General features: G+C 39.9%; 1 protein-coding gene across 2 annotated transcripts in view; it reads left to right on the forward strand.

Annotated features, from left to right (window-relative positions):
• Positions 1-9,162: 9,162 nt before the first annotated feature.
• Positions 9,163-27,019, forward strand: part of SPIRE1 (spire type actin nucleation factor 1) — a 263,983-nt gene continuing 246,126 nt past the window's right edge. For both annotated transcript variants that reach the window (XM_036760909.1, XM_036760915.1), the window contains exon 1: positions 9,163-9,591. In XM_036760909.1, coding sequence (XP_036616804.1) covers positions 9,228-9,591 — 364 coding nt within the window. In that variant the 5' untranslated portion in view covers positions 9,163-9,227. The remainder of the gene's footprint in view (positions 9,592-27,019) is intronic.

Below are 27,019 nucleotides of genomic sequence, written 5' to 3' on the forward strand. Positions count from 1 at the left end.
ATAATTAGCCCAGAAGCTGGCCTCTCTGGGTTTATCAAAGAGTAGATTGCTATAGTTGTTGACTTCTCTATCTTGTATTCCTATCCTATTCCACTGATCCACACCTCTGTTTCTTAGCCAGTACCAGGTAGTTTTGATGACTGCTGCTCTGTAGTACAGTTTAATATCTGGTATGGCTAGGCCACCTTCTCTATCATTTCTTTTCATTAATACCCTAGATATTCTAGACCTCTTGTTTTTCCAGATGAATTTTGTTATAATTTTGTCCAGCTCAGTAAAATATTTTTTGGTAGTTTGATTGGTATGGCACTGAATAGATAGATTAATTTAGGTAAAATTGTCATTTTTATTATATTATCTCGGCCTAACCATGAGCAACTGATATTTTTCCATTTATTCAGATCTGACTTTATTTGTGTGAAAACTGTTTCATAGTTATGTTCATATAGGCCCTGGGTTTGTCTTGGCAAATAGACTCCCAAATATTTTATAGTGTCTACAGTAACTTTGAATGGAATTTCTCTTTCTATCTCTTGCTGTTGGGCTTTGTCAGTAATGTATAGGAATGCTGAGGATTTATGTGGGTTTATTTTATATCCTGCAACTTTGCTAAAGTTGTTTATTATTTCAAGTAGTTTTTCACTTGATTCTCTAGGATTCTAGTACCAAACTGAATAGTAGGGGTGATAATGGACATCCTTGTTTCACCCCTGATCTTATTGGGAATGCATCTAGCTTATCCCCATTACAAATAATGCTTGTTGATGGTTTTAGGTAGATGCTATTTATAATTTTAAGGAAGGTTCCATTTATTCCTATGCTTTCTAGTGTTTTTAATAGGAATGGGTGTTGTATTTTGTCAAAGGCTTTTTCTGCGTCTATTGAGATGATCATATGGTTTCTGCTAGCTTTGTTGCTGATATGGTCAATTATGCTAATAGTTTTCCTAATATTGAACCAGCCTTGAATTCCTGGAATAAATCCTACCTGGTCATAGTGTATTATTCTTGTGATGAGTTGCTGCAATCTTTTTGCTAATATTTTATTTAAAATTTTTGCATCAATATTCATTATGGAAATTGGTCTATAATTTTCTTTCTCTGTTTTGACTCTACCTGGTTTGGGTATTAGTACCACATTTGTGTCATAAAAAGAATTTGGTAGGACTCCTTCTTCACCTATTTTCCCAAATAGTCTACCAAGTATTGGAATTCGTTGTTCTTTAAATGTTTGATAGAATTCACATGTAAAACCATCTGGCCCTGGAGATTTTTTCCTAGGGAGTTCATTGATGGCATGCTCAATTTCTTTTTCTGAGATGGGGTTATTTAGAAATTTTACTTCCTTTTCTGTTAACCTGGGCAGTTTATGTTTTTGTAGATATTCATCCATGTCTCTAAGGTTGTCAAATTTATGGGCATACAATTGGGCAAAATAATTCCTAATTATTGTTTTGATTTCCTCTTCATTAGAGGTGAACTCACCCTTTTAATTTTTGATACTGGTAATTTGATTTTCTTCTTTCTTTTTTTAATTAAATTGACCAAAGGTTTATCAATTTTATTGATTTTTTCATAAAACCAGCTCTTTGTTTTATTTATTAATTCAATAGTTTTCTTGGTTTCAATTTTATTAATCTCTCCTTTGATTTTCAGAATTTCTAATTTGGTATTTAATTGGGGATTTTCAATTTCCTCTTTTTATAGCTTTTTCAGCTGTATGCCCAGATCATTGATCTCCTTTTCCCCTATTTTATTCATGTAAGCGTTTAGGGATATAAAACTTCCCCTAAGAACTGCTTTTGCTGCATCCCATGTTTTGGTATGTTGTTTCATTATTGTCATTCTCTTGAATGAAGTTATTAATTGTTTCTCTGACTTGTTGTTTGGCCCACTCATTCTTTAGAATTAGATTATTTAGTTTCCAATTAGCTTTTAGCTTATTTTTCCATGGTTCTTTATTACAAATAATTCTTATTGCATCATGATCTGAAAAGGATGCTTTGACTACTTCTGCCTTTCTGCACTGGATTGTGAGGTTTTTATGCCCTAGTACATGGTCAATTTTTGAGTATGTGCCATGTACTGCTGAGAAGAAAGTATATTCCTTTTTATCCCCATTCAGTTTCCTCCAGAGGTCTACCATATCTGCCTTTTCTAAAATTCTGTTTACCTCCTTAACTTTTTTCTTATTTATTTTGAGGTTAGATTTATCGAGTTCAGAAAGGGGGAGGTTGAGGTCTCCCAATATTATAGTTTTGCTTTCTATTTCTTCCTGTAACTCCCTTAACCTCTCCTCTAAGAATTTGTATGCCTTACCACTTGGTGCATATATGTTAAACAATGATATGGCTTCATTGTTTATGGCGCCTTTTAGCAGGATATAATGCCCTTCCTTATCTCTTTTAATTAAATCTATCTTTACTTTTGCTTTGTATGAGATTAGGATTGCTACACCTGCTTTTTTTACTTTAGCTGAGGCGCAATATATTTTACTCCAGTCTTTTACCTTTACCCTGTGTGTATCCCCTTGTTTCAAATGCGTTTCTTGTAAACAGCATATTGTAGGATTATGGTTTTTAATCCATTCTGCTATCTGCTTCTGTTTTATGAGAGTGTTCATCCCCTTCATGTTCAGAGTTATGATTTCTATCTGTGTCTTTTTCTCCACCCTATTTCCCCCTGTTTATGCTTTTATTTCTCCCTTTCCCCTTCTCCTCCTCAACAAAGTTTTGCTTTTGACCGCCGCCTTCCTCAGTTTACCCTCCCTCTTTATTCACCTCCCTTATCTTACCATTTCCCACTTGCTACTTCTCCCCTCCCTTCTGACCACCCCTCTCCCTTTTTCCCCCCCTTCCCCTCCTACTTCCTGTAGGTCAAGTTAGATTTCTAAACTTATCAGGGTATGTTATTTCCTTCTTGAACCATGTGAGATGACAGTGAAGCTCAAATACTGCTCTTTTCCCTCCCTTCTTTCCCTCTACTATAATATGTTTTTGTGCCTCTTAATTTGGTGTAATTTACCCTTTTCTACTACCTCCTTACCTCTTCCCTCATAGCCCTCCCTTTACATCTCTTACTTATGTTTTTTATCTTTACATCAGTTAATTTATACAGGCATTCACAATCTATGTGTATCCCTTTCAATTGTCATAACTGTACCATTCTCAAGACTGACATATATATATAAAACATACATATGATAATATAATCTCACATAAAGATGCAGACAGCCTGCCCTTATTGGTTAATAAGGTTTGTGGGGGTTCCCCCCCGGTTACCTTTTTATGTCTCTCTTGAGTTTTGTAGTTGGAGATCAAATTTTCCATTGAGTTCTGGCCTTTTCATCAGGAAGGTCTGGAATTCCCTTATTTCATTGAATGTCCATTGCCTTGCCTGAAAAATTATGCTTAGTTTTGCTGGGTAGTTGATCCTTGGTTGTAGTCCCAGCTCCTTTGCCCTTCGGAATATCATATTCCAATTTCTCCTGTCTTTTAATGTGGAAGCTAAGAGATCCTGCGTGATCCTTACTGTAGTTCCACGATATTTGAATTGCTTCTTTTTGGCTGCTTGCGGTATTTTTGCCTTCAGTTTATAGTTCTGAAATTTGGCTATAATATTTCTTGGTGTTTTCAGTTTGGGATCTCTTTCAGGGGGTGATTGGTGAATTCTTTCAATGACTATTTTGCCCTCTGGTTCTAGGACCTCTGGGCAGTTGTCTTTGATAATTTCTTTGAAGATACTGTCAAGGCTCTTTTTTTCATCGTGGATTTCCGGTAGACCAATAACTCTTAAATTGTCTCTCCTGGATCTGTTTTCCAGGTCAGTTGTTTTCCCAATCAGATATTTCACATTTTTTTCTATTTTTTTCTTCTTTACATTTTGTTTTACTACTTCTTGGTGCCTCATAGATTCATTAGCTTCCACTTGCTCAACTCTAATTTTAATGAGTTAGTGTTTTCATTTTGCTTTTGAGTCTCCTTTTCCAGTTGGTTGATTTTGCCTCTCAGGGTGTCATTTTCTCTATTTAGATTCTGAATATCCGTGGCCATTTTGCCAATCTTATTCTTTAGGGACTTGATTTCATTAGTGGATTTTTTTTCCATTTTTTTCCATTTTTTCTTTTACCTCCCTAATTTGGTTGCTAAAGTCCTCCTTTAGCTCTTCTAGCAATGCTTTTTGGGCTGGAGACCAGTTCACATTATCTTTTGCTGTATCCAATGGATCTATAGTGTCACTGCTGTCCTCTTCCAAATTGGTATTTTGATCATTCCTGTCTCCATAAAAAGAATCTATTGTCCTCGGTTTTTTTGTGTTCTTCTTCATGTTGGTTTGCCTTTTCCTGGCTTTAGAACAAATTCTGCCTTTGGGTCTCAGGGCTCTCTGTCCCAGCTTTCTTATTCTGGGGATTGTGAGTCTAGAATTATAGCCTTCAGTTTTCTGAGGTGTGGGGGAGGGGTCTGGATCCCTGGCATCTCACTCCCTTTGGGTGCTCTCCAGCACTGTTGCTCTTCAGCAGTGGTCTCAGCTGTTTGTTGTTTGAGCTGATGTCTGGCACTTCCCCTGGGGGGGCAAGATTATGTCTGGGCTCCTGGTGTTGACCCCTGCCAACTCTGCCCCTCTCGGACTAATGAACATCTACTATTTGACCACTGAAGCCCCACTTATTTCTCCTCTGTTCCAGCAATCTTTTTTTTTTCCCCCGAGGAATTCTCTGGGTGAGGGGGGGAGGGATTAGAGCCGTTTACCTGGCCATTATGTCTACCGCAATCCGCATTTCATTCCTTCAGGCTGCAAGCCTCAGGAGTAGGTATTTTCCTGGCCGGTGGCGTTGCGCTGCCTCTCCTCGCTTCCACAGACTGCCGTCCTGTGTTAGGAGGCTTGAGGATCTCCGCCAGTTTTGGGCACCCGGCTTTCTCCCAGCCTATCTCCCACGTGGATTTCCCAGCGGCCGCTTCCACTTTGGTCTGGAGCAGCTCCCCACATCAAGCCCTCTCCGAGCCTACAGATTCGTGCCTTCGGCCTTTCAGACTCTCCCAGCTTGGAAATTTGCCCCACGCAGACTGCTCACGGTTTCTGACTCTCTCAAATCTGCTCAAATTCACTTTTTTATAGGAATCTGACAGACCCTGTGAGAGAGTTCCCGTAAGACTCTGCCTTCATGCGGCCATCTTGGCTCCGCCCCCGTCTTACTCGTTCTTAAGAGAGAGAGAGAGTCCAAGAATTCCTTCCAGGAAGAAAGAGAAAGAGAATACAGCTTTTCTGTATTCTACCCTGGTGGGACCACATTTGGAGTATTATGTTTAGTTCTGGATGTTACTATTTAAGAAGGGTCATGTCATATGAGGATAATTTGAAGGAATGTTTAGCATGGGAGGCTGGGGGGAGGCAGTGTGAACATGAAAGCTGTCTTCAAGTATTGGAAAACTGTGAGAGAGATATTAAACTTGTTCTGCTTAGCTAAAGAAGGCAGAATTAGGAGCAATAGGTAAAAATAGCAAAAAGGAACATTTAATTTTGTCAGGAAAAGCTTCCTAAGAATTAGAATTATCTAAAAGTGGAATGGGCTGCCTGAAAAGGTGGGAGGTTCCCTCTCACTGTAGGTCTTCAAGCAGAAGCTGAATGACCTCTTGACCACTATGTTATAGTGTGGATTTAGGAAAGGATGTGAGTTGGGTAGGTAGCCAATTAAGTCCTTGTATAAAGACTCTAAAATCCAGTGGCTTCCATATCCACTTGTCAAAATCCTACCCATTTTCCCAAAATTGAGATCAAATGCTACCTACTTCATGAAGCTCCGTCAATTATAACATGTATAACCCTAAGCAAATAATTTGATTTCTCTGGCCCCCATTTCCTTATTTATCAAACAAAGGAGTTGAACTAAGTGACTTCAAAGGTCTTTTTTCCTTTTGAATCCATGATTCTACGAATCTTTCTAGGGAAGCTAGGTAGCCCAGTGGATAGAGTGTCAGGTCTGGAGTGAAGAAGAATTAGTTCAAAACTGAGTTCAAATCTGGTCTCAGACACTTAGTAACTGTGTGACCCTAGGCAAGTCACTTAACCCTGTTTGCCTCAGTTCCTTATCTGTGAAATGAATTGGAGAAGAAAATGGCAAACCACTTCAGTATCTTTGCCAAGAAAACCCCAAATGGGGTCATGACTGAACAACAACAAAATGAAGCTTTCTTCCAATTGGAAAAAAATTTTCCTTCCTCTGTGTTCCCATAGTGGTTTGTTTCTCCTATGGCACTTAATACAATCTTCCATGATGTATGGTTATTTTCTATGTCCTCTTACTAAATTGTTGTTTGTCCTTCATTCTCTAAGAGGGCCATGACCTCAGGGAGGTGATGTCATGACACACAAGTGAATTGGATTTAAGTAAAGGAAAGCTGTGCAGTCATCAGCCTCACTTTCTTCTCTGGAGCCATCTGGGTCCAGGTGAAAGATATAGAACTAGACGACTAGAGATGCAGTAGAAGACCTTGGCCTTTTTAACCTAAGGTCTTTAACAGATCTCAGTTTAACTGAGGCAACACACAATCAATGATTAAGGCTAGGTAAGAAATGAGGCAGAGAATGGCTTCTCTTATCTAGCAAAGAAAAAATCAATCTGGGAAGGAAAGACCCTCAGAGTTTCTGACCAAAACAGAAACAACTGCTATTTACATTCACTCTGAGCCAATGGGGCTGACACAAGTATGAAGTGGGGTTTGGCTGTTGATCTATTTTTGGCTAAGCAATGAGAGCCAAATGTCCTCTTACTAAATTGTAAGCTATTTTTGAAGGAAGAGACCTTGCTTTTATCTTTTATCACTTGTCAAACACATTCATTTCACACAGCTCAATAAACATTGAATTAAATTGCTTATGCAGCCCTCAATTGATTCATTTTTCCCATTGGTCGGTGATTCTCAATAAAACAAAACAAAACAAAACAAAACACAACTCCTTTGCATTGTGGTGTTTTAAGGCACAAACATATGTAGCTACTGTACTTCAAGGATTTATGATTTTGGTGGTTTGGGTAGGTTGAAACTGCTCTCTTCAAGTACCTACATTTATACAGACCACTAGGACTTAGTAGATGGTTTTTAAGAGCTGCTGTGGCTGCATAATTCATCACCCTGAAGTCATTCTGGTGATAAGCCTCTCCACATTTAGCTAGGGTGAATTTTCAGATGACAGACATATATTCACTCAAAGTCTTTCCAGGTTGGTACAGCCTGGCAGAGCTTATGCTCTAGTGTCACAGTCTTAAAAAACCCAGGGTTTCAACTCTACCAGGAGACTTGAGAGTAGAACTTTAACAGAGCAACAGGCTATATACTCTTGCAATTTGTACTAAAAAATAGGACCATTTTGGATAGTTCTACGCATAAAACTCTGAATAAGAAGACTGACATAAACACAAATGCTACTTAATATTGGCTGCATAATCTCCACCCAAATAATTACTTTAGCAGTTTCCTTTAGGGGCTCTTTATCAGAACAGTCTTGTAGTCTCATGGTGGAATATTATTAATTAAACACACTACCACATCTCATTGCTTTACACAAGAATGATCTATCTACTATTGCTGCTGTAGAGCTGGGATTATATTTATAGGTTTATGATATTGGTTCAGTGGTTCTTTGGAATATTTATTTGTCCCACCCTGTGGCTAATTATCCTCCAGTTCACCACTTAACTACTTAGATGTGGTGGTATCATCCATTCTTATCACATGAGTAGGCTGGGTTAATTGGGCTGTGATGAATGCTTTTGTGATGATGACTGTGCTTCCAAATTGTGTTACTGGAGACATTATCTTGATGTGAGGAACAGCATCTAGATGTCACAGACAAAACCTGAACATGAGCTGAAAATGACACCAAGAGTATTTGCAAAGATAGACACTGTTCTATGAGCCTTTACTTATTTATTTTGGGAAGTTCCCTAGCTACATACTACTTTAAAATTCCCCAACTTTTCATAATTTTACAATCCTTTTTTGTGGGTGGGGTAGGGGTGGGCCCATAGCTGTCATTTCATTGATGTAGGGAATTTGGTAGGGATGCCGCCCTCTGCCAGAGCAAATCATTAACTGCTTCCCGATTTCCCTTAATTCTAGTGCCCTCCCTTTGTTAATTGTTTCCAATTTATCTCGTAAACAGCTTGTTTATACATGGTTGTTTGTATATTGTCTCCCCCAGTTGGTGAGCTCCTTTGAAAGCAGGGACTGTCTGCCTTTCTTTTTACACCCCTGGCACATAGTATGAGCTTAATAAAAGGATAACCGACTGACGTTGGGGTCACTGAGAGGGGTGATTTGCCCAGGGTCACCGACAGTATATGTAAGAGGTAGAACTAAAATCCAAGTTTTCCTGATTCCTGAGTCTAAGGCTAACTTTTTCGGCTGCAACAATATGCCCCTCCTTTACAAACTTAGTGGGCAATTAAGTTACACCATCCAGCGGCTGGACCCAGCGGTGACTGTGGAGGACACAACCAAGGTTTTGGCAGCTGGAGAAAAGCATGCCTTTTGCTGGGTAAAGCCTGAGGAGACGTGGTTCTCCTTAGACGCCTAACCCACTGGCACTTTTAGGCCTCATGCACCAATGTGACCTTGTCAGTTGAACACACACACACATACACACGCACACACAAATCTCTGTAGCCTCTCTTTCTGGGACAGACTGGTGCTTTCCTGCCCAGGCCGGTGGCAGCTCCCTCCCGCAGGAGGCGCGGTGGTGATGCAAGTGAAGACTCTGGGCGGTAACCTCAGCGGCAGCTGCTTCGGAACCCTCGGAGCCGGGAGCCGGGAGCCGGGGGGGCGGGGCTGGGCGGGGCTGTTGGGAAGGCAGGGTGGAACGGACGCCATTGCGTTGCTATGAGCTGGCTCGGGGGCTGCAGAGGCGCTTGTCAATAGGCGCGGAGGCGGCGGCGGCGGCGGCGGGCCGGGACTGCATCCTGCTGCTCCTTTTCCTGGGTCTCCCCTCCCCCCTCCCCCCCCCGCCGCCCCCTCCTCTCGCGCTCCTGGGGACTCGGGCTCCGCGTCTCTCCCCGCGTCTCGCTCGGTCTGGGCGGGCGGCGCGCGCAGCTCCCGAGGCGCTCGAGCTGCTGAGCGGCGGCGGCGGCGGTGGTTCCGGGGATGGGGAGGCGGCGGCGGGCGGAGGAGAAGATGCTCCTGGGCTGAGGCGAAGCCGAGAAGCGAGGAGGAGGACGAGGCGGCTGCGGGAGGGATGGCTCACTCCGGAGCTGCCGCGGCTGTGCCCGGGGGCAGCGGCGAGCTGCGGGGGTCGGGCTCCCCGGCCTCGGGCCCGGGGGCGGCGGCGGGGGGTCTGGACAGCGGGGGTCCGCGGGACTCGCTGAGCCTGGAGGAGATTCTGCGCCTCTATAACCAGCCCATCAACGAGGAGCAGGCGTGGGCTGTGTGCTACCAATGCTGCGGTTCCCTGCGGGCCGCCGCCGGAGACCCGCGCAGCCGCCCCAGCCGCGCGCCCCGCCGCCCACTGGAGGCGCCCGCGCAGATCCGAGTCTGGAGGGATGGCACCGTCACCCTGGCCCCCGGGCCGGGCGACGCCGGGGAGCCGCCCCCGGGCGCAGGTAAGCGCCCCCACCCTGCGGGCCACCGCATTCCCCTTCCCCGGGCCACTGCAGCCCCCCCCCCCCCATTCCGGGGCAGCCCTGAGAACCGCCAGGAGAGAGGATTTGGGGATCACAAAACCCTTGTTTGAGGTCTTGGGGGGCTGGGGAGTGCATGAGGGCTGACCCGGCTCTGCGACCTCCTCCCCCTCCGCGGCTTCCCTTTGCCCTCCGGACTCCCTGGTCCGCGTGGCTCCCGCGCCCGCTGGGAGGAGTTGGCAGACCCGGGGCATGGGGTGCGGGGAGGAAGGAGCAGCGGCTTTTGGGGCTGCTCTCCTGCTTGATGCAGAGCTTGCTCCCATGTAGGTCAGCAGCATCACGAGGGGGAGGGAAGGGGGGAGGGAGGAGAGGAAAGGAGAGGGGGAGCCTAGCAAAACAAAGAGAGGAGCTGTCAAGGGGAACTGTCCCATCTCTAGCTGAACAGCTTGAGCGGGCTGTGGGGAGGAGGGGAAGAGTTGTCACACTCTGTTGTGATTGGATTTGGGGGTGAGGTTTTTGTTTTGGGTACCTTTTCATTTCCAGTTGGAGCGAAAGAACTAGCTGATGGATACCAGTTACTCTTCCTGAACTTTATACAACAGCTGTTCACAGCTTGTTTATGAGGTTGTGTGGGTTGGGCCTTTTTTTTTCTTATAAGATATTCCTGTATTATATTTACATGCTATCTCTGCACATAACCTCATCCAGAACATTCATTCAGCATTGGCTATTCATGGTGTGATAAGGCGTTGTAAAATATTCATTATATGGTTTAAACATCCTTGTAGACAGAAATAGTAAAACAGTTCATATCCCCTTTCTATTTGAAAAAGGCACCTGACTGCATAGGCATATGTCTTAAAATGATAGTTTTAATAAAACTAGAGATTTTCTTTAGGTTTTGGAACGTTGAGAGAAGATCTAATCTCTGAGGAGAATTCCAAAATTAGCATTGATAATTTTTTTGAGGATGAGGTGGAGAGGAAGCAAATTACAACGATCCTTTAAAAAAGCAAGATATATCGATTGTGCTACCACAAAATAGTTTTTTCCGAAAATGTTATAAATGTCATTTAAATTAAATTTGGTTCTAACGATAGACCTGAACTTACAGAATGAAAATTTTGATAATGGGTAGGTAAACTTTGGGGTTTCAGAGCCTAGGCTAATTGTAAAATCTTCAAAATGAACTCATTGATATCCAGTGATCACTCCGTAAATCAGTATTGATGAGGATAGTATGTTACATCTGTCACTTTGTTAAAAATTGGTACTTTGATTCCACTGAATTTTTAAATTTGAAATAATAGTTTTAGGAGGAAAGGGGCCCCAAATTTAGAATTTCATTGGTTGAAGGAATTTTCTCTACCAATCAGATCTATACTTGCTCTGTAATTTAAATTCTTAGCGTTTCTGGGACCACTGATAGGATAAGTGACATGTCCATAGTCACACAGCCAGGAAGTTAATCACTTTTTGTTTATTATGTACCTATTGCTTTTAAATCCCTGGTTGTTTTAAATAAACAGGTTATAGAACCAGAGAACATGATTTTCCACATTGTGTATTAGAAGTCAGTGCAACATAGAGCAGTGTAGGATTATAATTAGGAAAAAAGGGCATTTATTTAAAGCTGCTCTGTCACAGCAGTAGTAGTTAGAGTAGCGGTTTTGAAAAGTGTACATTCTAGACCCCGTCGTCTGTGAGATATTGTGGCATATTGGAAAGAACACTGGGTCAGGGAGTAAGGATCCCTGTGACCTTGGGAGAGTCATTTAGCTCTTTTGAGCCTTAGTTTCTTTTATCGTAAAATGAGATTGGGCTACACGAAGGTCCCAGCTTTAAAGTATTTATTTTTATAAATTTCTTTACCTGGTACCACTTTGGAATCTTAAATGTTTAAACTGTTCTAGTTGGCAAGTCCATGTAAGATAATTTATTAACGGTTCCTAGATTTTTCCTTTCATTTAGTGGCCTAACCTTAGGAACCAATTATTTTTCTTCATTAAGATATGATGGGTAATAATATACTATCCATATATAAGGAAGACATTATTAATATGGTGAACTCTGAGTTTTTGTTTTTATTTTTGCCAGTAGTGAATTTATGAAGAGCCTTTCACACAGTTTTGCTTGGTTGAATTTGGGTCCTATGGCATACATTTTTGAAAAGGCTAGCTGGGTTTGGTGATAAAGTCTAGGTTGTTTTTAAGCACCTGTTGATTATAGTTAAGGGAACACATATTAGAGTATTTGTAGGCATCCACATTCACATCATTAGGATTTTGGAACTTCAGATCACTAAAACTTGGGGTTATAAAACTAGCCGTACAGAAGTATTTCATTAGAATGTTAAGTTTGGTCTTAATTTTTAAAAGTAATCTTTTCTTCAGGCACTTTGTTCCTTTGAACATCAGTCATGCAAGTAAAAAGGTGATATAATCAAGTCAAAATTTTTATATTTAAGGGGAAAAAAACTTGCTGTGGTTATATACCAGATATATCCTTACATGGTTGGAGATAAGTAGAATTATCTTTTCCTCAGTTATTCATTGTTTTAAATGTTTTTGCTTTTTAAAATACCTTAAAATGTGGCCTAAATCTACATGGTGTTTTATTTAAAAAGTAATATTAGTAACTAACTAGTCAGATTATACCAGATAAGACATAGAACACCAGAATTGGAAAAGACTTTATAGAATAGACTGTCATTTTTACAGATGAGGAACTTGAAATCCAGAGAGATTGACTAAGGTAACATGACTAGAAACAGTGGAAAGAGTAATAGATTTGTAATTGAGAAACCTGAATCTGATACTTAGTAATGTGACTATGGATAAGTTAACAGCATTTCTAAAACTCATTCTCTTCATCTTAAAACGATGACAATGATAGCTAGCCCACAGAGTTGTTAGAGTAAGAGTATTTTGTAAATAAATGCTAGAAAAATGTGAAATGATGATAATTTGTTATTATTTAGTAGTAGAACTGGGACTAGACTACATTTCCTGATTCTTAGTATAGCTTGCTTTCTTCTGTGGTTCCTAATCGAAATGAAATGTTATGAGTAATGTCCCAGATGAATGAATATCATTATCCTTGGTGTAATTTTGGAGAAGTGCCATTTCTTTTAGCTGGATATTGCTCATACCCTCTGTGAGAGTGTATTACAAGTCAGTACCACCATTCCTTCTTTTCTCACCAAGGAAAAGGAAGGTATAAGAAGCAGCAGCAGAAGAAGAGAAAGCATCTCAAATACTTTAATGGTTTGTCTCTTCCACCTTTAGCACTGATAATAACACCTGGAGCATTACATTTAGTTTCAAGCATGAAAGCTGATAGAACTATTCAGAAAGAGTAGACAAAGTACAGTAACAGGGCTAAACAGGGGATTGGTGAGTTTTTAATGATAAGTATAAGAAAATCTGCAAATATTGTAAGACATAATTTGAAGGAGGCAGAACTTGTATTTTAGCATTCTGTCATTGCTTCCAACAGTAGAGTGAGAAAAATGTGATACAGATATGAGATAAAATAGAAAAAAGACAAATCAAGCCCAGCTATGAATGAATGCCTGAGAGTGAAAATGATTAAATGACGAACATGGAATCCTAAAAGGAGTGGCAATATTTTATTGAACCAGCTTATAATGCCAGGGGAATAGTTGACCTAAGGAAGAATAAAAGACCTATGATTTTTCTGAGATGGCTTATTTAAAACATTTTGTTTTCTCAGATATTTGTGTAATATAAAACCTAGAACCTTTGATAAACACACTTCTCTGTAGTTGTCATTTTACAAAGAAATCTATCAATAGACACTTGTTAAATGTCTATTATATGCCAGGCACCGTGCTAGGCACTACGTAAACTAAATAAAAAATGAAGCAGTCCCTGCCATTAAAGAACTTACATTTTACTGGGAGAGATAACATGTACCTAAATAAATACAACATATGTACCAAGGAATTTTGAGAGGAGGGGCACTAGAAACTGGGGAGGGAGGGGGGAGAAAATGCTTCAGATAGAATGTGGTGCTTGAGCTGATTCTTAAAGGAAATAAGAGATCCTAAGAGGTGAAGGTGTGGAGGGAGGACTGAGCAGACATGGGAGACAGCCAGTGCATGTAGAGTAGCGAGTACTTTGTCCCAAACTTTAGGGTCCAAGCACTGCTGTTTTCAAAGCTACATTTGGGTCCACTGTCACCCTAGGCTCTGTCCCAGCAGCACTCCTCCAAGACAGCAAAGGCACAGAGATGGGAGTGTCATGCATGAAGACCAGTAAGAAGACATACTTCAATGGCTTTAATGTATAATGAGCCTGGAAAGGTAGATTGGGGCCAGGTTTCAAAGAGTTTTAAAAACCAGAGGAGTTGATATTAGGTCCTAGAGATGATAGGAGCCAACCATATTTGAGTAGAAGAATGACATGGTCAGACCTGCACTTTAAGGAAATAACTCTGGCAGCTGTGTGGAGGTAAGATTAGAGTTGGGGAGAAGTTTGAAGTAGGGTGACCAATTAGGAGGCTGTTGTTGCTGTAGTCTGAGCAAGATAGGAGGAGGGCCTGAACTCTGGTGGTAGCTGTAAGAGATCTTGTGGAGGTAGAATAGCCAAGCTATCTAGTTTGAAATGTCTAAAAGGAAATTAGTTGGTGATCAGAGACTGGATCTAATACAAGAGAAGAGGGCTGGACATAGAGATCTGGGAGTCATATGTATCAAAGGGAAGGAAATTGAGGTCCACATGCAGTTAAAGTAAGGTTCTTTTTTTTTAAACTTACATAGCTTTTGGGTAGTCAGGGAGAAATTACACTGTAAACTCCTTGAAAGTAGGAATTGTTTCATCCTTTGTGTATGTGCTTCACAGTGCTGAGCCACATAGCAGGTATTTAAGTGCTTGTTGATTGACTGACTTCTACTACTTATTGTCAACAAACTAACCTTTTCATTTCTGTTTAAAATCTGTTGCATTGAATGAAGCATAACATGTAATATTTCAAACATGAAATGTCAAAGAGTAAATTATTTTTGAGGCCTAATGGAACATTAATAAAATCACTGTAAATCTGAGAAAATTAGCTTCATTAGTTGTCATTTTCTTTAAGAATTGTATAAGTTTTATTTGTGTAATAGATGTCGTCTTTTGAAAGTATAAGTTTCTCTTGATTTGATTGATTGGCAGCTTGATGTAATGGATAAAGCACTTGACTTGAAGTGAGGAAGAGATGGTTTGAATACTGCTTCAGGATTTACTCACGACTTGTGTTACCCATGGCAAGTAACTTAACCTCTCTTCCCTCAGTTTCCTAATCTGGAAAAGAGTGTAATAGTGGCAGCTTTCTAGGATTGTTAAGAGGAACAAATGAGATAATAAGTGTAGAGCACTTTACAAATATTAATGTGCTATATGTGTTAATTATTATTATCTAAAAGGGAAGAGGATGAGAGAAAATATGATTTATATAGCACCTATTCTGTGCCACACACTGTGCTAAAAATCACTATTTACAAATGTCTCCGATCCTTACAACAGCCCTGTGGAGTAGGTGACATTATTATCTCCCACTTTACAGTTGAGGAAACTGAGGCAAACAGAGGTTAAGTGACTTGCCCAGGGTCACAGCTAGTGTATGAGGTCAAATTTGAACTGGAGGCTTCCTGACTTTAGGCCTAACACTTTATCCACAGTACCATCAACTCCTTCCCGAAAGTGTGTTCTAAAAGTCTTAGTGCAATTTTAAGCTTTAATAGCTTAAAGTAAGTTTTCTAAAATGAACAGTGAAGATCTGTGTGCACATTAATGAAGGAATGAGAATGGTTTCTTATAGTGAACGTTCAGGCTTTGTTTGGAATTTTTAAAAAGGATGTGAACAGTTACGCTTGTCCATAATATTCATGCTGATACATTGGAGAAATGTACCTAGATTAATGTCCCTCTGGTTTTAAAGGTATTTGGAATGTTGGCAAAAATGTTTAAATGGTGAAAATACATTTAATATTGGCTTTTCCCCCTTCTTTCTAAATCTCTTGAGCTCTCACCTTCTGAGATGTGTTCTCTTATTAAGATGAATGGTTGAAGAGTGGGGTAGGGAATTCCTTATCACACATAAATACTGTCTATACCTGATATCTTTCACAATACTGGCAGACGCAGTCCTGCTTGATTTTTTTTAAATATTAAGATTAAATTCTGCCATGATTTTGATATTCCCTTTCTGAGAGGTGTAGTTGTCAAAGTTAAACTGGAAAGATATATTACATATTTTCCTGAAGCTGATGAAATGATTTATGTGAGTTGTAAATAGTCATGTTTTAAGGTAGTTAATACTTTAATAATCAGGATTTCAGAAGTTGTAAATCTTTTTTATTTTTATTTTTTTGGACTGGACCTGTGATTACATTTAGGTCTGGGACTCTTGGTAAGGAAACTACTTCTACTGATGTAGATTGCACCTACTCTTTGAGGGCAGTGAGAAGTTAAGTGACTTGCCCAGGCTCACACAGCCAGTATGTGTTGGGGCAGGACTTGAATGCAGGTTTTCCTGATTGCTAGGCAATCTTCTTTCTGCTGTACAACACTCATTCTCAAAAATTACAGTTAAACTGAGAAATTTCTAATTCAGTCTATCATAAAAATAGCCCAAATGTTATGTATTACAATTTCTTCCCAGTTAAATGATGATATAGAATGAAACAAGAAGATCCACAGTTCATAGAATCAAGTAATATGTGAATTATGGATTTTTGCAGAATTTAAAAAATCACAGTATAATAATCCAATCCAGTTTTTACACATCTCATTTTTCTTATGTCTGTGTTGTTTCTTCCCCTTCTGTCCATACGTTTCTGGCACCTCATTTTTTTTTTCTGTCTGGCCAGCTTATTTTGTGCTTTCTTCTATTTCCTCTGGTTTCTTTCTCAATTTCTCCATGCAGTTCTGGGAATAGGGAAGAAAGGCAGGTACTTTATGCAAATATTGTATTAGCCATAGCCAGAGCAGAGCAGAGACTTGAACTTTGTATGGCTCTTTGTGTAGATTTATAGTCTTCTTATATAATACAGTAAAATATGGAGAACACTTTCTGAGAATATTTCTACATTTTGATAAGGATTTATGTGCATTAATTCTCATCCTGCTCAATTGGCATCAAGTATTTATATGATACTATTTTTAACTCCCCTATGTTAGTATAATGTCTTACTAATTTACTTTTTTAAAATGAAATTTCATTTTCACATCTGCTTTGCTTTCCTCCCCCTGCCATTTCACAGTTTACTTTTTTTTTTTTGGAGGGGGAAAGGCAGGGCAATTGGGGTTAAGTGATTTGCCCAACATCCTACAGCTAGTAAGTCACAATTTACTTTTAGCAATTTTTTTGTAGTTTAATTGGGCAAATGATTCAGACACATAAATTCTTTGTTTTATTTTGTATTTTTTTTGCTTTCTTTTTCCCCACTTAATAGTATTTTACTTTTTTCCAATTACATGTAAAGATAGGTTTCAATATTTACTTTTACAAGAGTTTGAGTTCCAAATTTTTTTCTCCCTCCTCTCTCCCCTTCCCAAGATGACAAGCAATCTGATACAATCATATTAAACATTTCCACATTAGTCATGTTGTGAAAGAAGAATCAGAACAAAAGGGAAAAACCACAAGAAGAAAAAAACAAAAAAGAGAGAGGAAATATTATGCTTCAATCTGCATTCAGACTCCATAACTCTTTCTCTGGATGTGGATAGCATTTTCCTTTATGAGCCTTTTGGAATTATTTTAGACCATTGTGTTGCTGAGAAAGGCTAAGTCTGTCAAAGCTGACCATTGCACAGTGTTGCTGTTACTGTGTACAATGTTCTCCTGGTTCTGCTCACCTCATTCAGCATCAGTTCATGTTAGTCTTTCCAGGTTTTTCTGAAATCCATCTGCTCATTGTTTCTTATGGATCAACAGTATTCCATTACATTCATACACCACAGCTTGTTCAGCCATTCCCGATTGATGGGCTTACCCTCAGTTTCCAATTCTTTGCCACCACAAAGAGCTGCTATAAATATTTTTATACATGTAGGTCTTTTCCCCTTTTTTATGATCTCTTTGGAATCGTAGTAGTGGTATTGCTGGATCAAAGGGTATGCTGGGTTTTATAGTCCTTTGGGCATAGTTTCAAATATTTCTCCAGAATGAGACACTTAAATTCTTAAACTCTTACTCTTGATGCTTTATCATGAGGATGTGCTGACTAACTGAAAAGTAAGAATGTAAAAGTTGCTTCTGATATGAAGTTAAGATAGTGTGAAACTTTAAATTTTTGAGTTACTAATGCTTTAGTAATCACATCCTTGATAGTGGGAACTGAGACTAAGTATTAAAATAAAATATCATATTTTTATTTTATAGTACTTTTTTAGTATGGCACACAGTATTTTTACTCACAGAGTGGAATATTTTGGCCAAATAAATGAGTCCTCTAATTTTAGACATGGGGAACTGAGACCTGGAGAATTCAAGTTACTTGTCTTAGTTCACACAGTGGTAGAATGGAGTCTAGCTTGCTTGCTTTCTAGGTTAGTTTGCTTTCCATCAAACATATTTTCAATATTATTGATTTATACTTGATAAGAGGTTTTTTTCCCCCTCTTACTTCAAGTGCCTGACTTCAGTTATAAATGGAATTTACATAATAACAAAATCTCTGGGACCAGGGAAATGCCTTTGCTCAGGAAGCCCTTTTTCTGTGATTAGACTTGGGAAACATGTTGATTGTGTTTTTGGTGAACCTAATATCTTCTGGCCTCAACCCTTTGCCATACTGTTTCTCTATCATTTTTTTCTTTTCCCCATCATTTCCCTAGTGTCACTTTCACTAATAACATTTTTAAAGGGAAGGTTCATGTAAAGGAGGATTTTATTATTGGCAGTACTTTACCTAGGAGGACATGGTATATATAGTACAAACTACAACTTAATTTCCCAGGATTCTTGCAACAGCTGCTGCGTGTAGGGTACTGCATGCAGTCTTGGAAATGAGAAAACAGGGGTTGAAAAGCATGTGGTAAGGTGTAAGAAGACTGGAAAGATGGGGGGCAGGTTTTGAAGGGTTTTAAATGCCCAGAGAGGATTTTCTATTTGATCTTGGAGGTGATGGGAAACACTGGAGTTTATTGGGGGAGTGGTGGTGATGAGAGGGTGAGTGCAGAAGTGATATGGTTAGACCTGCTCTGATAATTTTGACTGCTAAGTGCAGGATGGACTGGAGTAGAGAGAGATTTGAGGTGGGAAGAGCAAGCAGCAGACTATTGCAATAGTCCAGGTGTGAGGTGATGAGGGTCTGCACTAGTGTGATGGCAGTGTCAAAAGAGAGAAGGAGATATATACTAGAGGTGTTACAAAGGTAAAATTGACGGGCCTTGTTAGTAGATTGGATATGGGGAGTGAGAGAGTGTGGAGTTGAGGAACATATTTAGTTTGTGAGCCCGAGTGACTTCAGTGGAGTAGTACCCTCGACAGTAATAGGGGTGGTAGGAATATTGGAGGGTTTTTGGGGAAAGATAATGAGTTTTTGGAATATGTTGAATTTAAGATATCCACCAAACATACCTAAGATGTCCAGTAGACAGTTGTGAAGATGTGAAACTGGAAGTCAGCTGAGAGGGTAGGGCTGGGTAATTAAATTGGAGAATCATCAGCATAGAGATGATAATTGGATTCATAACAGCTGATGAGATCACCAAATGAAACAGGAAGAAGAGAAGAGAACCCAGAGCAAAGCCCTGTCGGTTACCCAAGCTTAGCATTCTTGAAGCTGACATAGTACTTGTAAAATGGAGTTTAGAAATGTCAGTCAGGTTTTTTAGCCTTACAAATAGGTGAGCAGGTGTCCGCTCTTTGATGTGATTTATATGGTTACCAAGTGTATCTTGGCCCAAAAATGTCTTCTGCACTGACCTATCTTGATATCTGAAATGTCACCATAAGAGATTGGTCCATTTAGGTTTAAGGGCTTTTCAGGTTTTAAGAACTGCCTAGTATAATACAGATAACACTGTGGAGGGTATCACTATAATAAACTGTTATTAGCTAACACTGGATAGTTTATCAGATTCCTTTCCAAAAGCAAGGTCCTTTGGGAATCAGACATAGGATAAGCCCTTTGGGGAGGAATAGATGACAGAAACTCAGGAAAGGGAAAGAAAGATGGAACTTGTTCTTATAGTCAACTAGTCAAAAAATAAGCCCAAACTTAGTAGGAAAATGAATGTATGAATGAATGAATTTTAAAAATTATTGGCATTTATTATGTGCCAGTCACTATGTTAAATGCTGGCAATACAAAAGAAAACTCCCCTCAAGGAGATGATATTGTAATAGGAGGATATACCCTTGCTCTCCTTTTCCCCCTCCCACCCCAAATACCAACATGCGCACAGAGAAGGATTTAGTTGTAGGGAAGATAGGAAGGTTTAGTGGTTCTTAGGTGAAGTGACAGGGTGGATGGTAAGACCTAAGGGCCCAAAGGGCACTTTGGCAAGGTGGATGACAATGCCCAGGGTTATGGAGGTCTTAGTGACAAGTTGAAAGGTCATCTCTTTGCCCTCCAGGAAACATATTGCTTAGCACCTCATTGCTGAAGAGGAAAGTAAAACACTCCTTCATCCTGGGCTCCATTGCCTGCCAATTTTAGACAGGCCCCTGGTTCAGTACCTGCTGCAGTCCCTGGCTGGCCATCCTGGCCTTAGTCCCTGCCATTGCTGAGCCTTTCTTGCTGATGGAGGAGATCTTGGAGGAGGTGACACAAACTGAAGTGGTAGTTGCTGGGTTCCATGGCTTCCACAGAGCAGTTGTGACTCAGGCTTCCCTTGAATGCCTACACCAGTGATCACTGTAACTGTTTCCTATCCTGAGGGGTAGAATGTTTGGGAAGCATAAGAAAATTTATTGTTTTCCATTTCTTCAAATATATAGTTTGGCAAACTTAAAGAAAAAGCACTGATTTCCAAAGAAATATATAATTCTTGGTTATTTAGTTTGTATATTATTGACAGAAAAACTTTAATCCTTTGATAAGTTCCCTCTTTCTCCTAGCACATTTCCGTCTGCCTCCTTTGTCTGTGTTTGGTTATATGCTCAGAGAATGAAAACTATCTTTGAATGTAGGCTATACTTCTACTAATGAAGGAAGTTGCAGTTAAATGGAAGGATAGCTCCTGGTTAAGCTCCCAGTTACTCCTTAGGGAGGGAAAGAAGGGCATTGGAGGAATGGATTTTATCGTTATGTCCAAAGATAAACAATATTTCATGGGATATTTGGTCATCATGTATTGTGATATTGGTGATAGATATTTCTAAAAAAGACCATCGTGAAAATAATTGCAGCTTGTACCCTAATATCAGTTGCTGGGGTTGAAGGGGTAAATTCTATAAAGAACTTTTGTAAGTTCTTTAAATTAAATCATCATATGCTCTGATGCTTGGTGTCTTTAATGCAGAGGTCAGTAATGTCTTTTTCTGTTTGTTAAAATGCAGTCAATATCATTTTTTTGGTAGTGTTATTTGATGCTGGTTGTGTCCAGTGCTTACCCTTGCTTTTTGTGAAGAAAGTGTTCAATGATTTAAAGGCACAAGTTTCTATGTAATCTACTAGTCTTTGGTCTTATTTATTTTTTCTCTTAAGCCATACTTTCCTATATACTTTGTCTCCATCTTTGCCTCCCTCTCCTTTTACATGGAAGTCATCTAGTATCAGAGTGTATGTTGATATGATTTGGAGAATATCAAGTTCTTTTTAAAAATTTTTCTTCCTTTTAAATTTATTTATTTTTAGTTTACAACATTTGGTTCCACAAGTTTTTTGAGTTCCAAATTTTGCCTCCCCACCCAAGACAGCATGTAATCCGATATAGGTTCTACATATACATTCACATTAAACATATTTTCAATACATGATGACCAAAAATCCCATAAAATAATGTTTCTTATAGGTGTATGGTAAAACCCAGTCCCTCTACTAACTCTTTTCTTTGCCTCTCTAAGGAGGACCTCTGAACTAATCCTTCCATGTAGCTTCTATTTTCTTTTTTCTTCTGTTACAATTTAAAGCAAGAATGTCAAGATGGATATAGTAGCAGTATGTTAATTTGCTGATCTTTTTACAAGGATCTTACATTTAGAAGAACAGCAATGAAATTGAAGTTTGTTGACAGTTCTAATGCTGTATGCTTCTTTTCACCCTCTGCCTCCCTTGTGGTCACTGTCACAGCAGAATGGGGAAAAGGATATGTAGAAATTAGGGCTATTTTTATTTTTCTTTGTTTCATGGGTTGCCTTGGCCCCTCAAAGAACTTTCTTATTAGATGGCTAGCCTCCTGTTTATGTGCTTTTTACAATGATTAGCTAGATCTTTTACTGGATTACTTAATTTGAAGCTTAGATGATAATTTTTCTTGTGTATCCTGCCATATGCAAAGACAGTCATGTCCATGTATTAAAACACTGGAAGAAATCTAGTCACACTTTCTCTGGATTATTTTTATAAGTTAGAATGATTAACTACAAATTATTTCCATCATTTCACAGTGTTAGTCATCAAAGCCTCAACCGTATTTTCTTCCTTTGCTCCCTATTGTCTAAATTGAAAAAAGGCAGAAGTATCTGCCTAGATATTTATTTTAAAAACAAAACAACTTAGGAAAAAATTTTTGGCTATGTTTGTTTTTGTTTTGTATCAAATGGTATACTTTATGTGTTTATGTAGACCAAATCAGTCAAGCACTGATTAAGCCCCTGCTATGTGTCGGGCACTGTTTTAGTGGTTACCGGACTGTAGAGTGCAAGGGAATAATTTCAAATAAATTTGGAAAGGTTGCGAAGAGATTGAGTTTGTCAAATAGAAGACAGTATTTGATCATAGAGGCAACAGGGTGTGATTGGAGTTTATGGGGTGTGTGTGTGTGTGTGTGTGTGTGACAGAGAGATAGAGCCATGATCAGATCACTTTGGTAGCTGAGTTGAGGATGGGGTAGAGTGGAAAGAGACAGGCAGGAAGACCAGTTAGAAATACTGAAATAGTGCAGCAAGAGGTAATTAAGGCCAGACTTTGGGTGTGGCTGTGAGTAGAGAAAAGAAGACCAGATTCCAGAGATGTTGTGGCTTTAGAAATTATAAAACAATGATCTTGAGGGATGAGGAAGAGTTGAGAAGTCAGAAAAAAACCAAGGTGTCTATAAGGATAGTGACATCTTGGATAGAAATAGAGAAGTTCAGAGGGGGGATGGGTTTGAGAGGTATGGTGATGAATTCTGTTTTGGACATGTTGAGTTTGAGATGCCTATGAGTTATTCAGTTGAAAATGTCCAAAAGGAAGTAGGTGGTGAAAGACTAGAGCTCAGGAGAGTGACTAAGGCTGTATATAGAAGACTGTATAAAAATCTATGAGTTATCTGTATTATGGATGATAAGCCAGCAAAGAATGCTGAGGAGTGATCAGACAGGTAGGAGGAGGTCCAAGAGACAGCAGCATCATGAAATCCCAGGGAATCTTAGTATCCCACAAGAGAGTGTGGTCAACAATATCAAATGCTGCAGAGAGGTCAAGAAGGCTGAAGATTGAGAAATGACAGTTGAGAGTTGACAGCTTAGAGATCACTGATAACTTTGGAGAGGGCCATTTCATTTGACAGTTGAGGTCAGAAGCCAGATTGGAAAGGATTGAGAAGTGAATAAGAAGAGTGGAAGTAGAAGCAATGAGAGTAGATGACTTCTAGAATTTTAGATAATTCTATCTCTAGTAATCCAGAATAGTGAAGATTTGGGAATTGTGAAAGTGTTTTAGATTAGATTGCAGAATTTCATTTAAGGTATTTGCCTACCTCATGTTTGCTTATATAGTATTCCTGTTTTTCTGCTTCACTCCTGTTTTCCACACTCACATGCATTCCTCTGTGTGTATAATTATATTCCTCCAGGAAAGTAATGCTTTGTAGTTAGACCTTATTAATTGTAATAGTATCATTCTGAGACTGGTTGTTTGTTAAGTATGACTCTCTAGATTACATGTAGGGAATCTGAGAATCAGAAAAATGACTTGTTGGCCCAGTGGCTGTGGTAGAGCTAAGAATAGACTCTGGATTTCCTGACACATGAAGAAGTTCCATCTCTAGTAAAGATACATTTGGTATTATTTTGCTGAAGCGTACTTAAAAAAAATTGGCCCTGTGATTTCACTGGTATAGGGAGTTCCCATTAAAGAACTTCCTCATCAGTGCAGATCAGTGCCAATGGTTCATCCCTTCTCAAATGTTCCATGGCTTCTCAGCGCTCTCAGCTGAGGACCTTTCCTCATATTTCACTGAAAAAATTGAAGCCATTTCCTAAGAGTTTCCTTTTCTTCCTTCTTCCTCATCTCGCATTACTCAGAAGCCTTCTATTCCACTACTGTTTACTTCACTCCATGAAGAGGTAGCCCTTTTCCTTGCCAAGGCAAATCCCTTTACATGCACAAATGATACCATTCTGTCTTGTTTTCTCTAGTAGTTTGTCCCCTCAATCATTCTCATTTTCTCACTAATATTTGATCTGGTTGCTTCTCTGCTGCCTACAAACATGCCTGTCTTCCACATCCTTAAAAAACTCTCACTTGATTCCTACATCCCTGCTAGCTATTATCCTGTATCTACTCTCTTTTGTGGCTAAACTCTTTGAGAAAGCTATCTAATTGTTGCTGCTCTCTGTCTTTCTGTCTCTCTCTTTCTGTCTTTATTTCTCTGTCTCTTTCTCTGTCTCTCTCTGTTTCTGTCTCTCCCTTCTTCCTTCCTTTTCCTCCCTCTCCCTCTTCCTCCCCCTAAATCTCTGCTACCTTGTTGCCAACCTCATCACTCAACTGAAACTGCTCTTACCAAAGTTACCAGTCATCTCTTAATTGCCAGTATCTCAATCCTCATGCTGCTCAACCTTTCTTTACCCTTTGACACTGTGTTCATCATCTTCCGGGTTTTTCTCATCTCTCTAGGTTTTTGTCTTTCTTAGTCTCCATTGCTAGATCTTTGTAGAGGTTGAGCCTGAAAACCATAGGTTATCACCCAAGTCTTGTATTGGGCCTTCATCTCCCTGTATATTATTTCACTTGGTGATCTCATCAGCTCTCATGGATTCAATTATCATCTTTATGCAAATGATTCTCAAATCTACTTATCAAGCTCTAACTTCTCTACCAACCTTCAGTCTCCCATCTCCAGTTGCTTGTTGGACAATTCAAACTGGATGTCTCATAGAAACCTTAAACTGAACTCATTATCTTTTCCCCCCAAACCCTCCTCTCTTCCTCATTTTCCTGTTATTATCAAAGGGTATTACCATTGTCCCAGTCACTTGGGCTTGAAACTTGTGTGTCAGCCTTAGCTGCTCATTCACCTTTCATGTCTAATCATTTCCCAAGTCTTGTAGTTTCTAGCTTTGTAACGTCTCTTGTATGTGCTCCTTTCTCTCTTCTGACACTGCTACCACCCTGGTACTCATCACCTTGAACCTGGATGTTTGAGATTTTTTCACCTGGTCTTCACATCCCAGTGATTCTGAACTCCTGTAGATCATCATCCAAACCTCATTCCACACTCCTAACTGATTTCTCGCTCACTTGCCCTTAGTCCTTCCACCTCAAAGTCTCATCCTCACTCCACCAACCCTTCCATTTTGCTCTTTGGAATGCCTCTTTCATAGGCAACAAACTTGTCTTCATCTTAAATCTGTTCCTCTCCCACTTCCTTCATCTACTAGTTCTTACTGAAAGCTGGCTTCCTCCTGATGACACAGTCTCCCTGGCCACCCTTTCCAGTACTGGCTGTACCTTCACTCATTCTCAGCTGACTGGTCAAGGAGGGGGTGTTGGAATACTTCTTGTTATCCATTGCTGCTTTCAGGTTCTCCCCCTTCCTCTATCATTCAGTAGCCCCTCTTCTTTTGAGCTTCATGCTATTCATATCTACCACCCAAACAAAATCCAGGTAGCTGTTGTCTACAGACCTCCAGGTCACTCTTTTCTTCTATGAGTTTGATACCTGACTTACAGTTTTCTCTCCTCCCCAACTCCTGCCGTCATACTAGGGGACTTCAACATACATACATATTGATTCTCCCTCAAATACCCTAACCACTCAGTTCCTAAATCTACTCACCTCCTATGAGCTACTCCTCTACCCCATCTCAGATACACACAGAGATGATCATATATTTGGTATTCCTCTCACCCACAAATGTAGCATTCTCATGCTCAAGAATTCTGAAGTCTCCTTATTTGGCCATAATCTATTGGCTTTTTACCTTTCTCCCACCTTCCTTTACCTAACCCTACTCTTTATCCACACCGAGACTTCTAATCCCTTGATCCTTCAATTCTCTCCCAGGCTATCTCCACTGCGCTAGCCATTCCCTCTTCATCCCATCTTGACCCCTTGGTAAACTGATTTGAACTCTATACTGTCCTTTTCTTGAATCCCTAGCTCCCTTATTATGTTTCTGATTATGCCCAGCCAAGCCTCAGCCTGGTATCACTCCTACCATTAGTCACTCTCCTTCCCTCCTACAGATATGCTGCTGAATGGAGGTGGAGAAGATCACCCAATTCTTACTAGGTTTACTACAAATTTGTTACATAACCTCAACTGGACCCTTACTGTTGCTTGGTAATCCTACTATACATATACCTCTCTTGTCAGCTCATTCTCCCACTCTCCACATGGGCTCTTCCAGATGTCTTCATCCCTCCTCAACCCTTCCTTGCCTCCCGCTCCCTCCACTCTCTCAGCTGAGAATCTTGCCTCATGTTTTACAGCAGAAATTGAGGCCATTTGCTATGAACGCCCTCTTTCCCCCTCTTCCTCATCTCCTCTCACTCAGGTGCCTTCTACTACTTTCTCCTCCTTTTCCACTGTCTCGTATGGTGAAATGGTATTTCTCCTTACTAACACTAACCCTTCTATTTGTTTGAGCAATCCCATTCCATCCTATCTCCTCCAACAGATTGCCCCTTCTGTCATCCCCACTCTTTCACTTATTTTTAATGTCTTTCTCTCTACTGGCTCATTTCCTACTGGCTATAAACATGTTCTTGTCTTCACTATCCAGAAAAACAGACCTCATTTGATCCTTCCATCACTGTATAGTCCTATATCTCTTCTGCCCTTTGTATCTAAACTTCTTGAAAAGGCCACCTGAAATTGGTTCCTCTACTGTTTCTCCACTTCTTAACTCCTTGATTTTCCCTCAAATACCCTATCCACTCAGTTCCTAAACCTACTTATTTTCCATGAGCTACTCCTCATAATCCTTGACATCTCTGCAGCTTTTGACACTGTTGATTACTGTCTCCTCTTTGATTCTCTCTTCTATCTAGGTTTTCAGGACACCATTCTCTCTGGGTTTG

This window comes from Trichosurus vulpecula, chromosome 1 (genome assembly GCF_011100635.1).
Source record: "Trichosurus vulpecula isolate mTriVul1 chromosome 1, mTriVul1.pri, whole genome shotgun sequence".
Taxonomy (NCBI): domain Eukaryota; kingdom Metazoa; phylum Chordata; class Mammalia; order Diprotodontia; family Phalangeridae; genus Trichosurus; species Trichosurus vulpecula.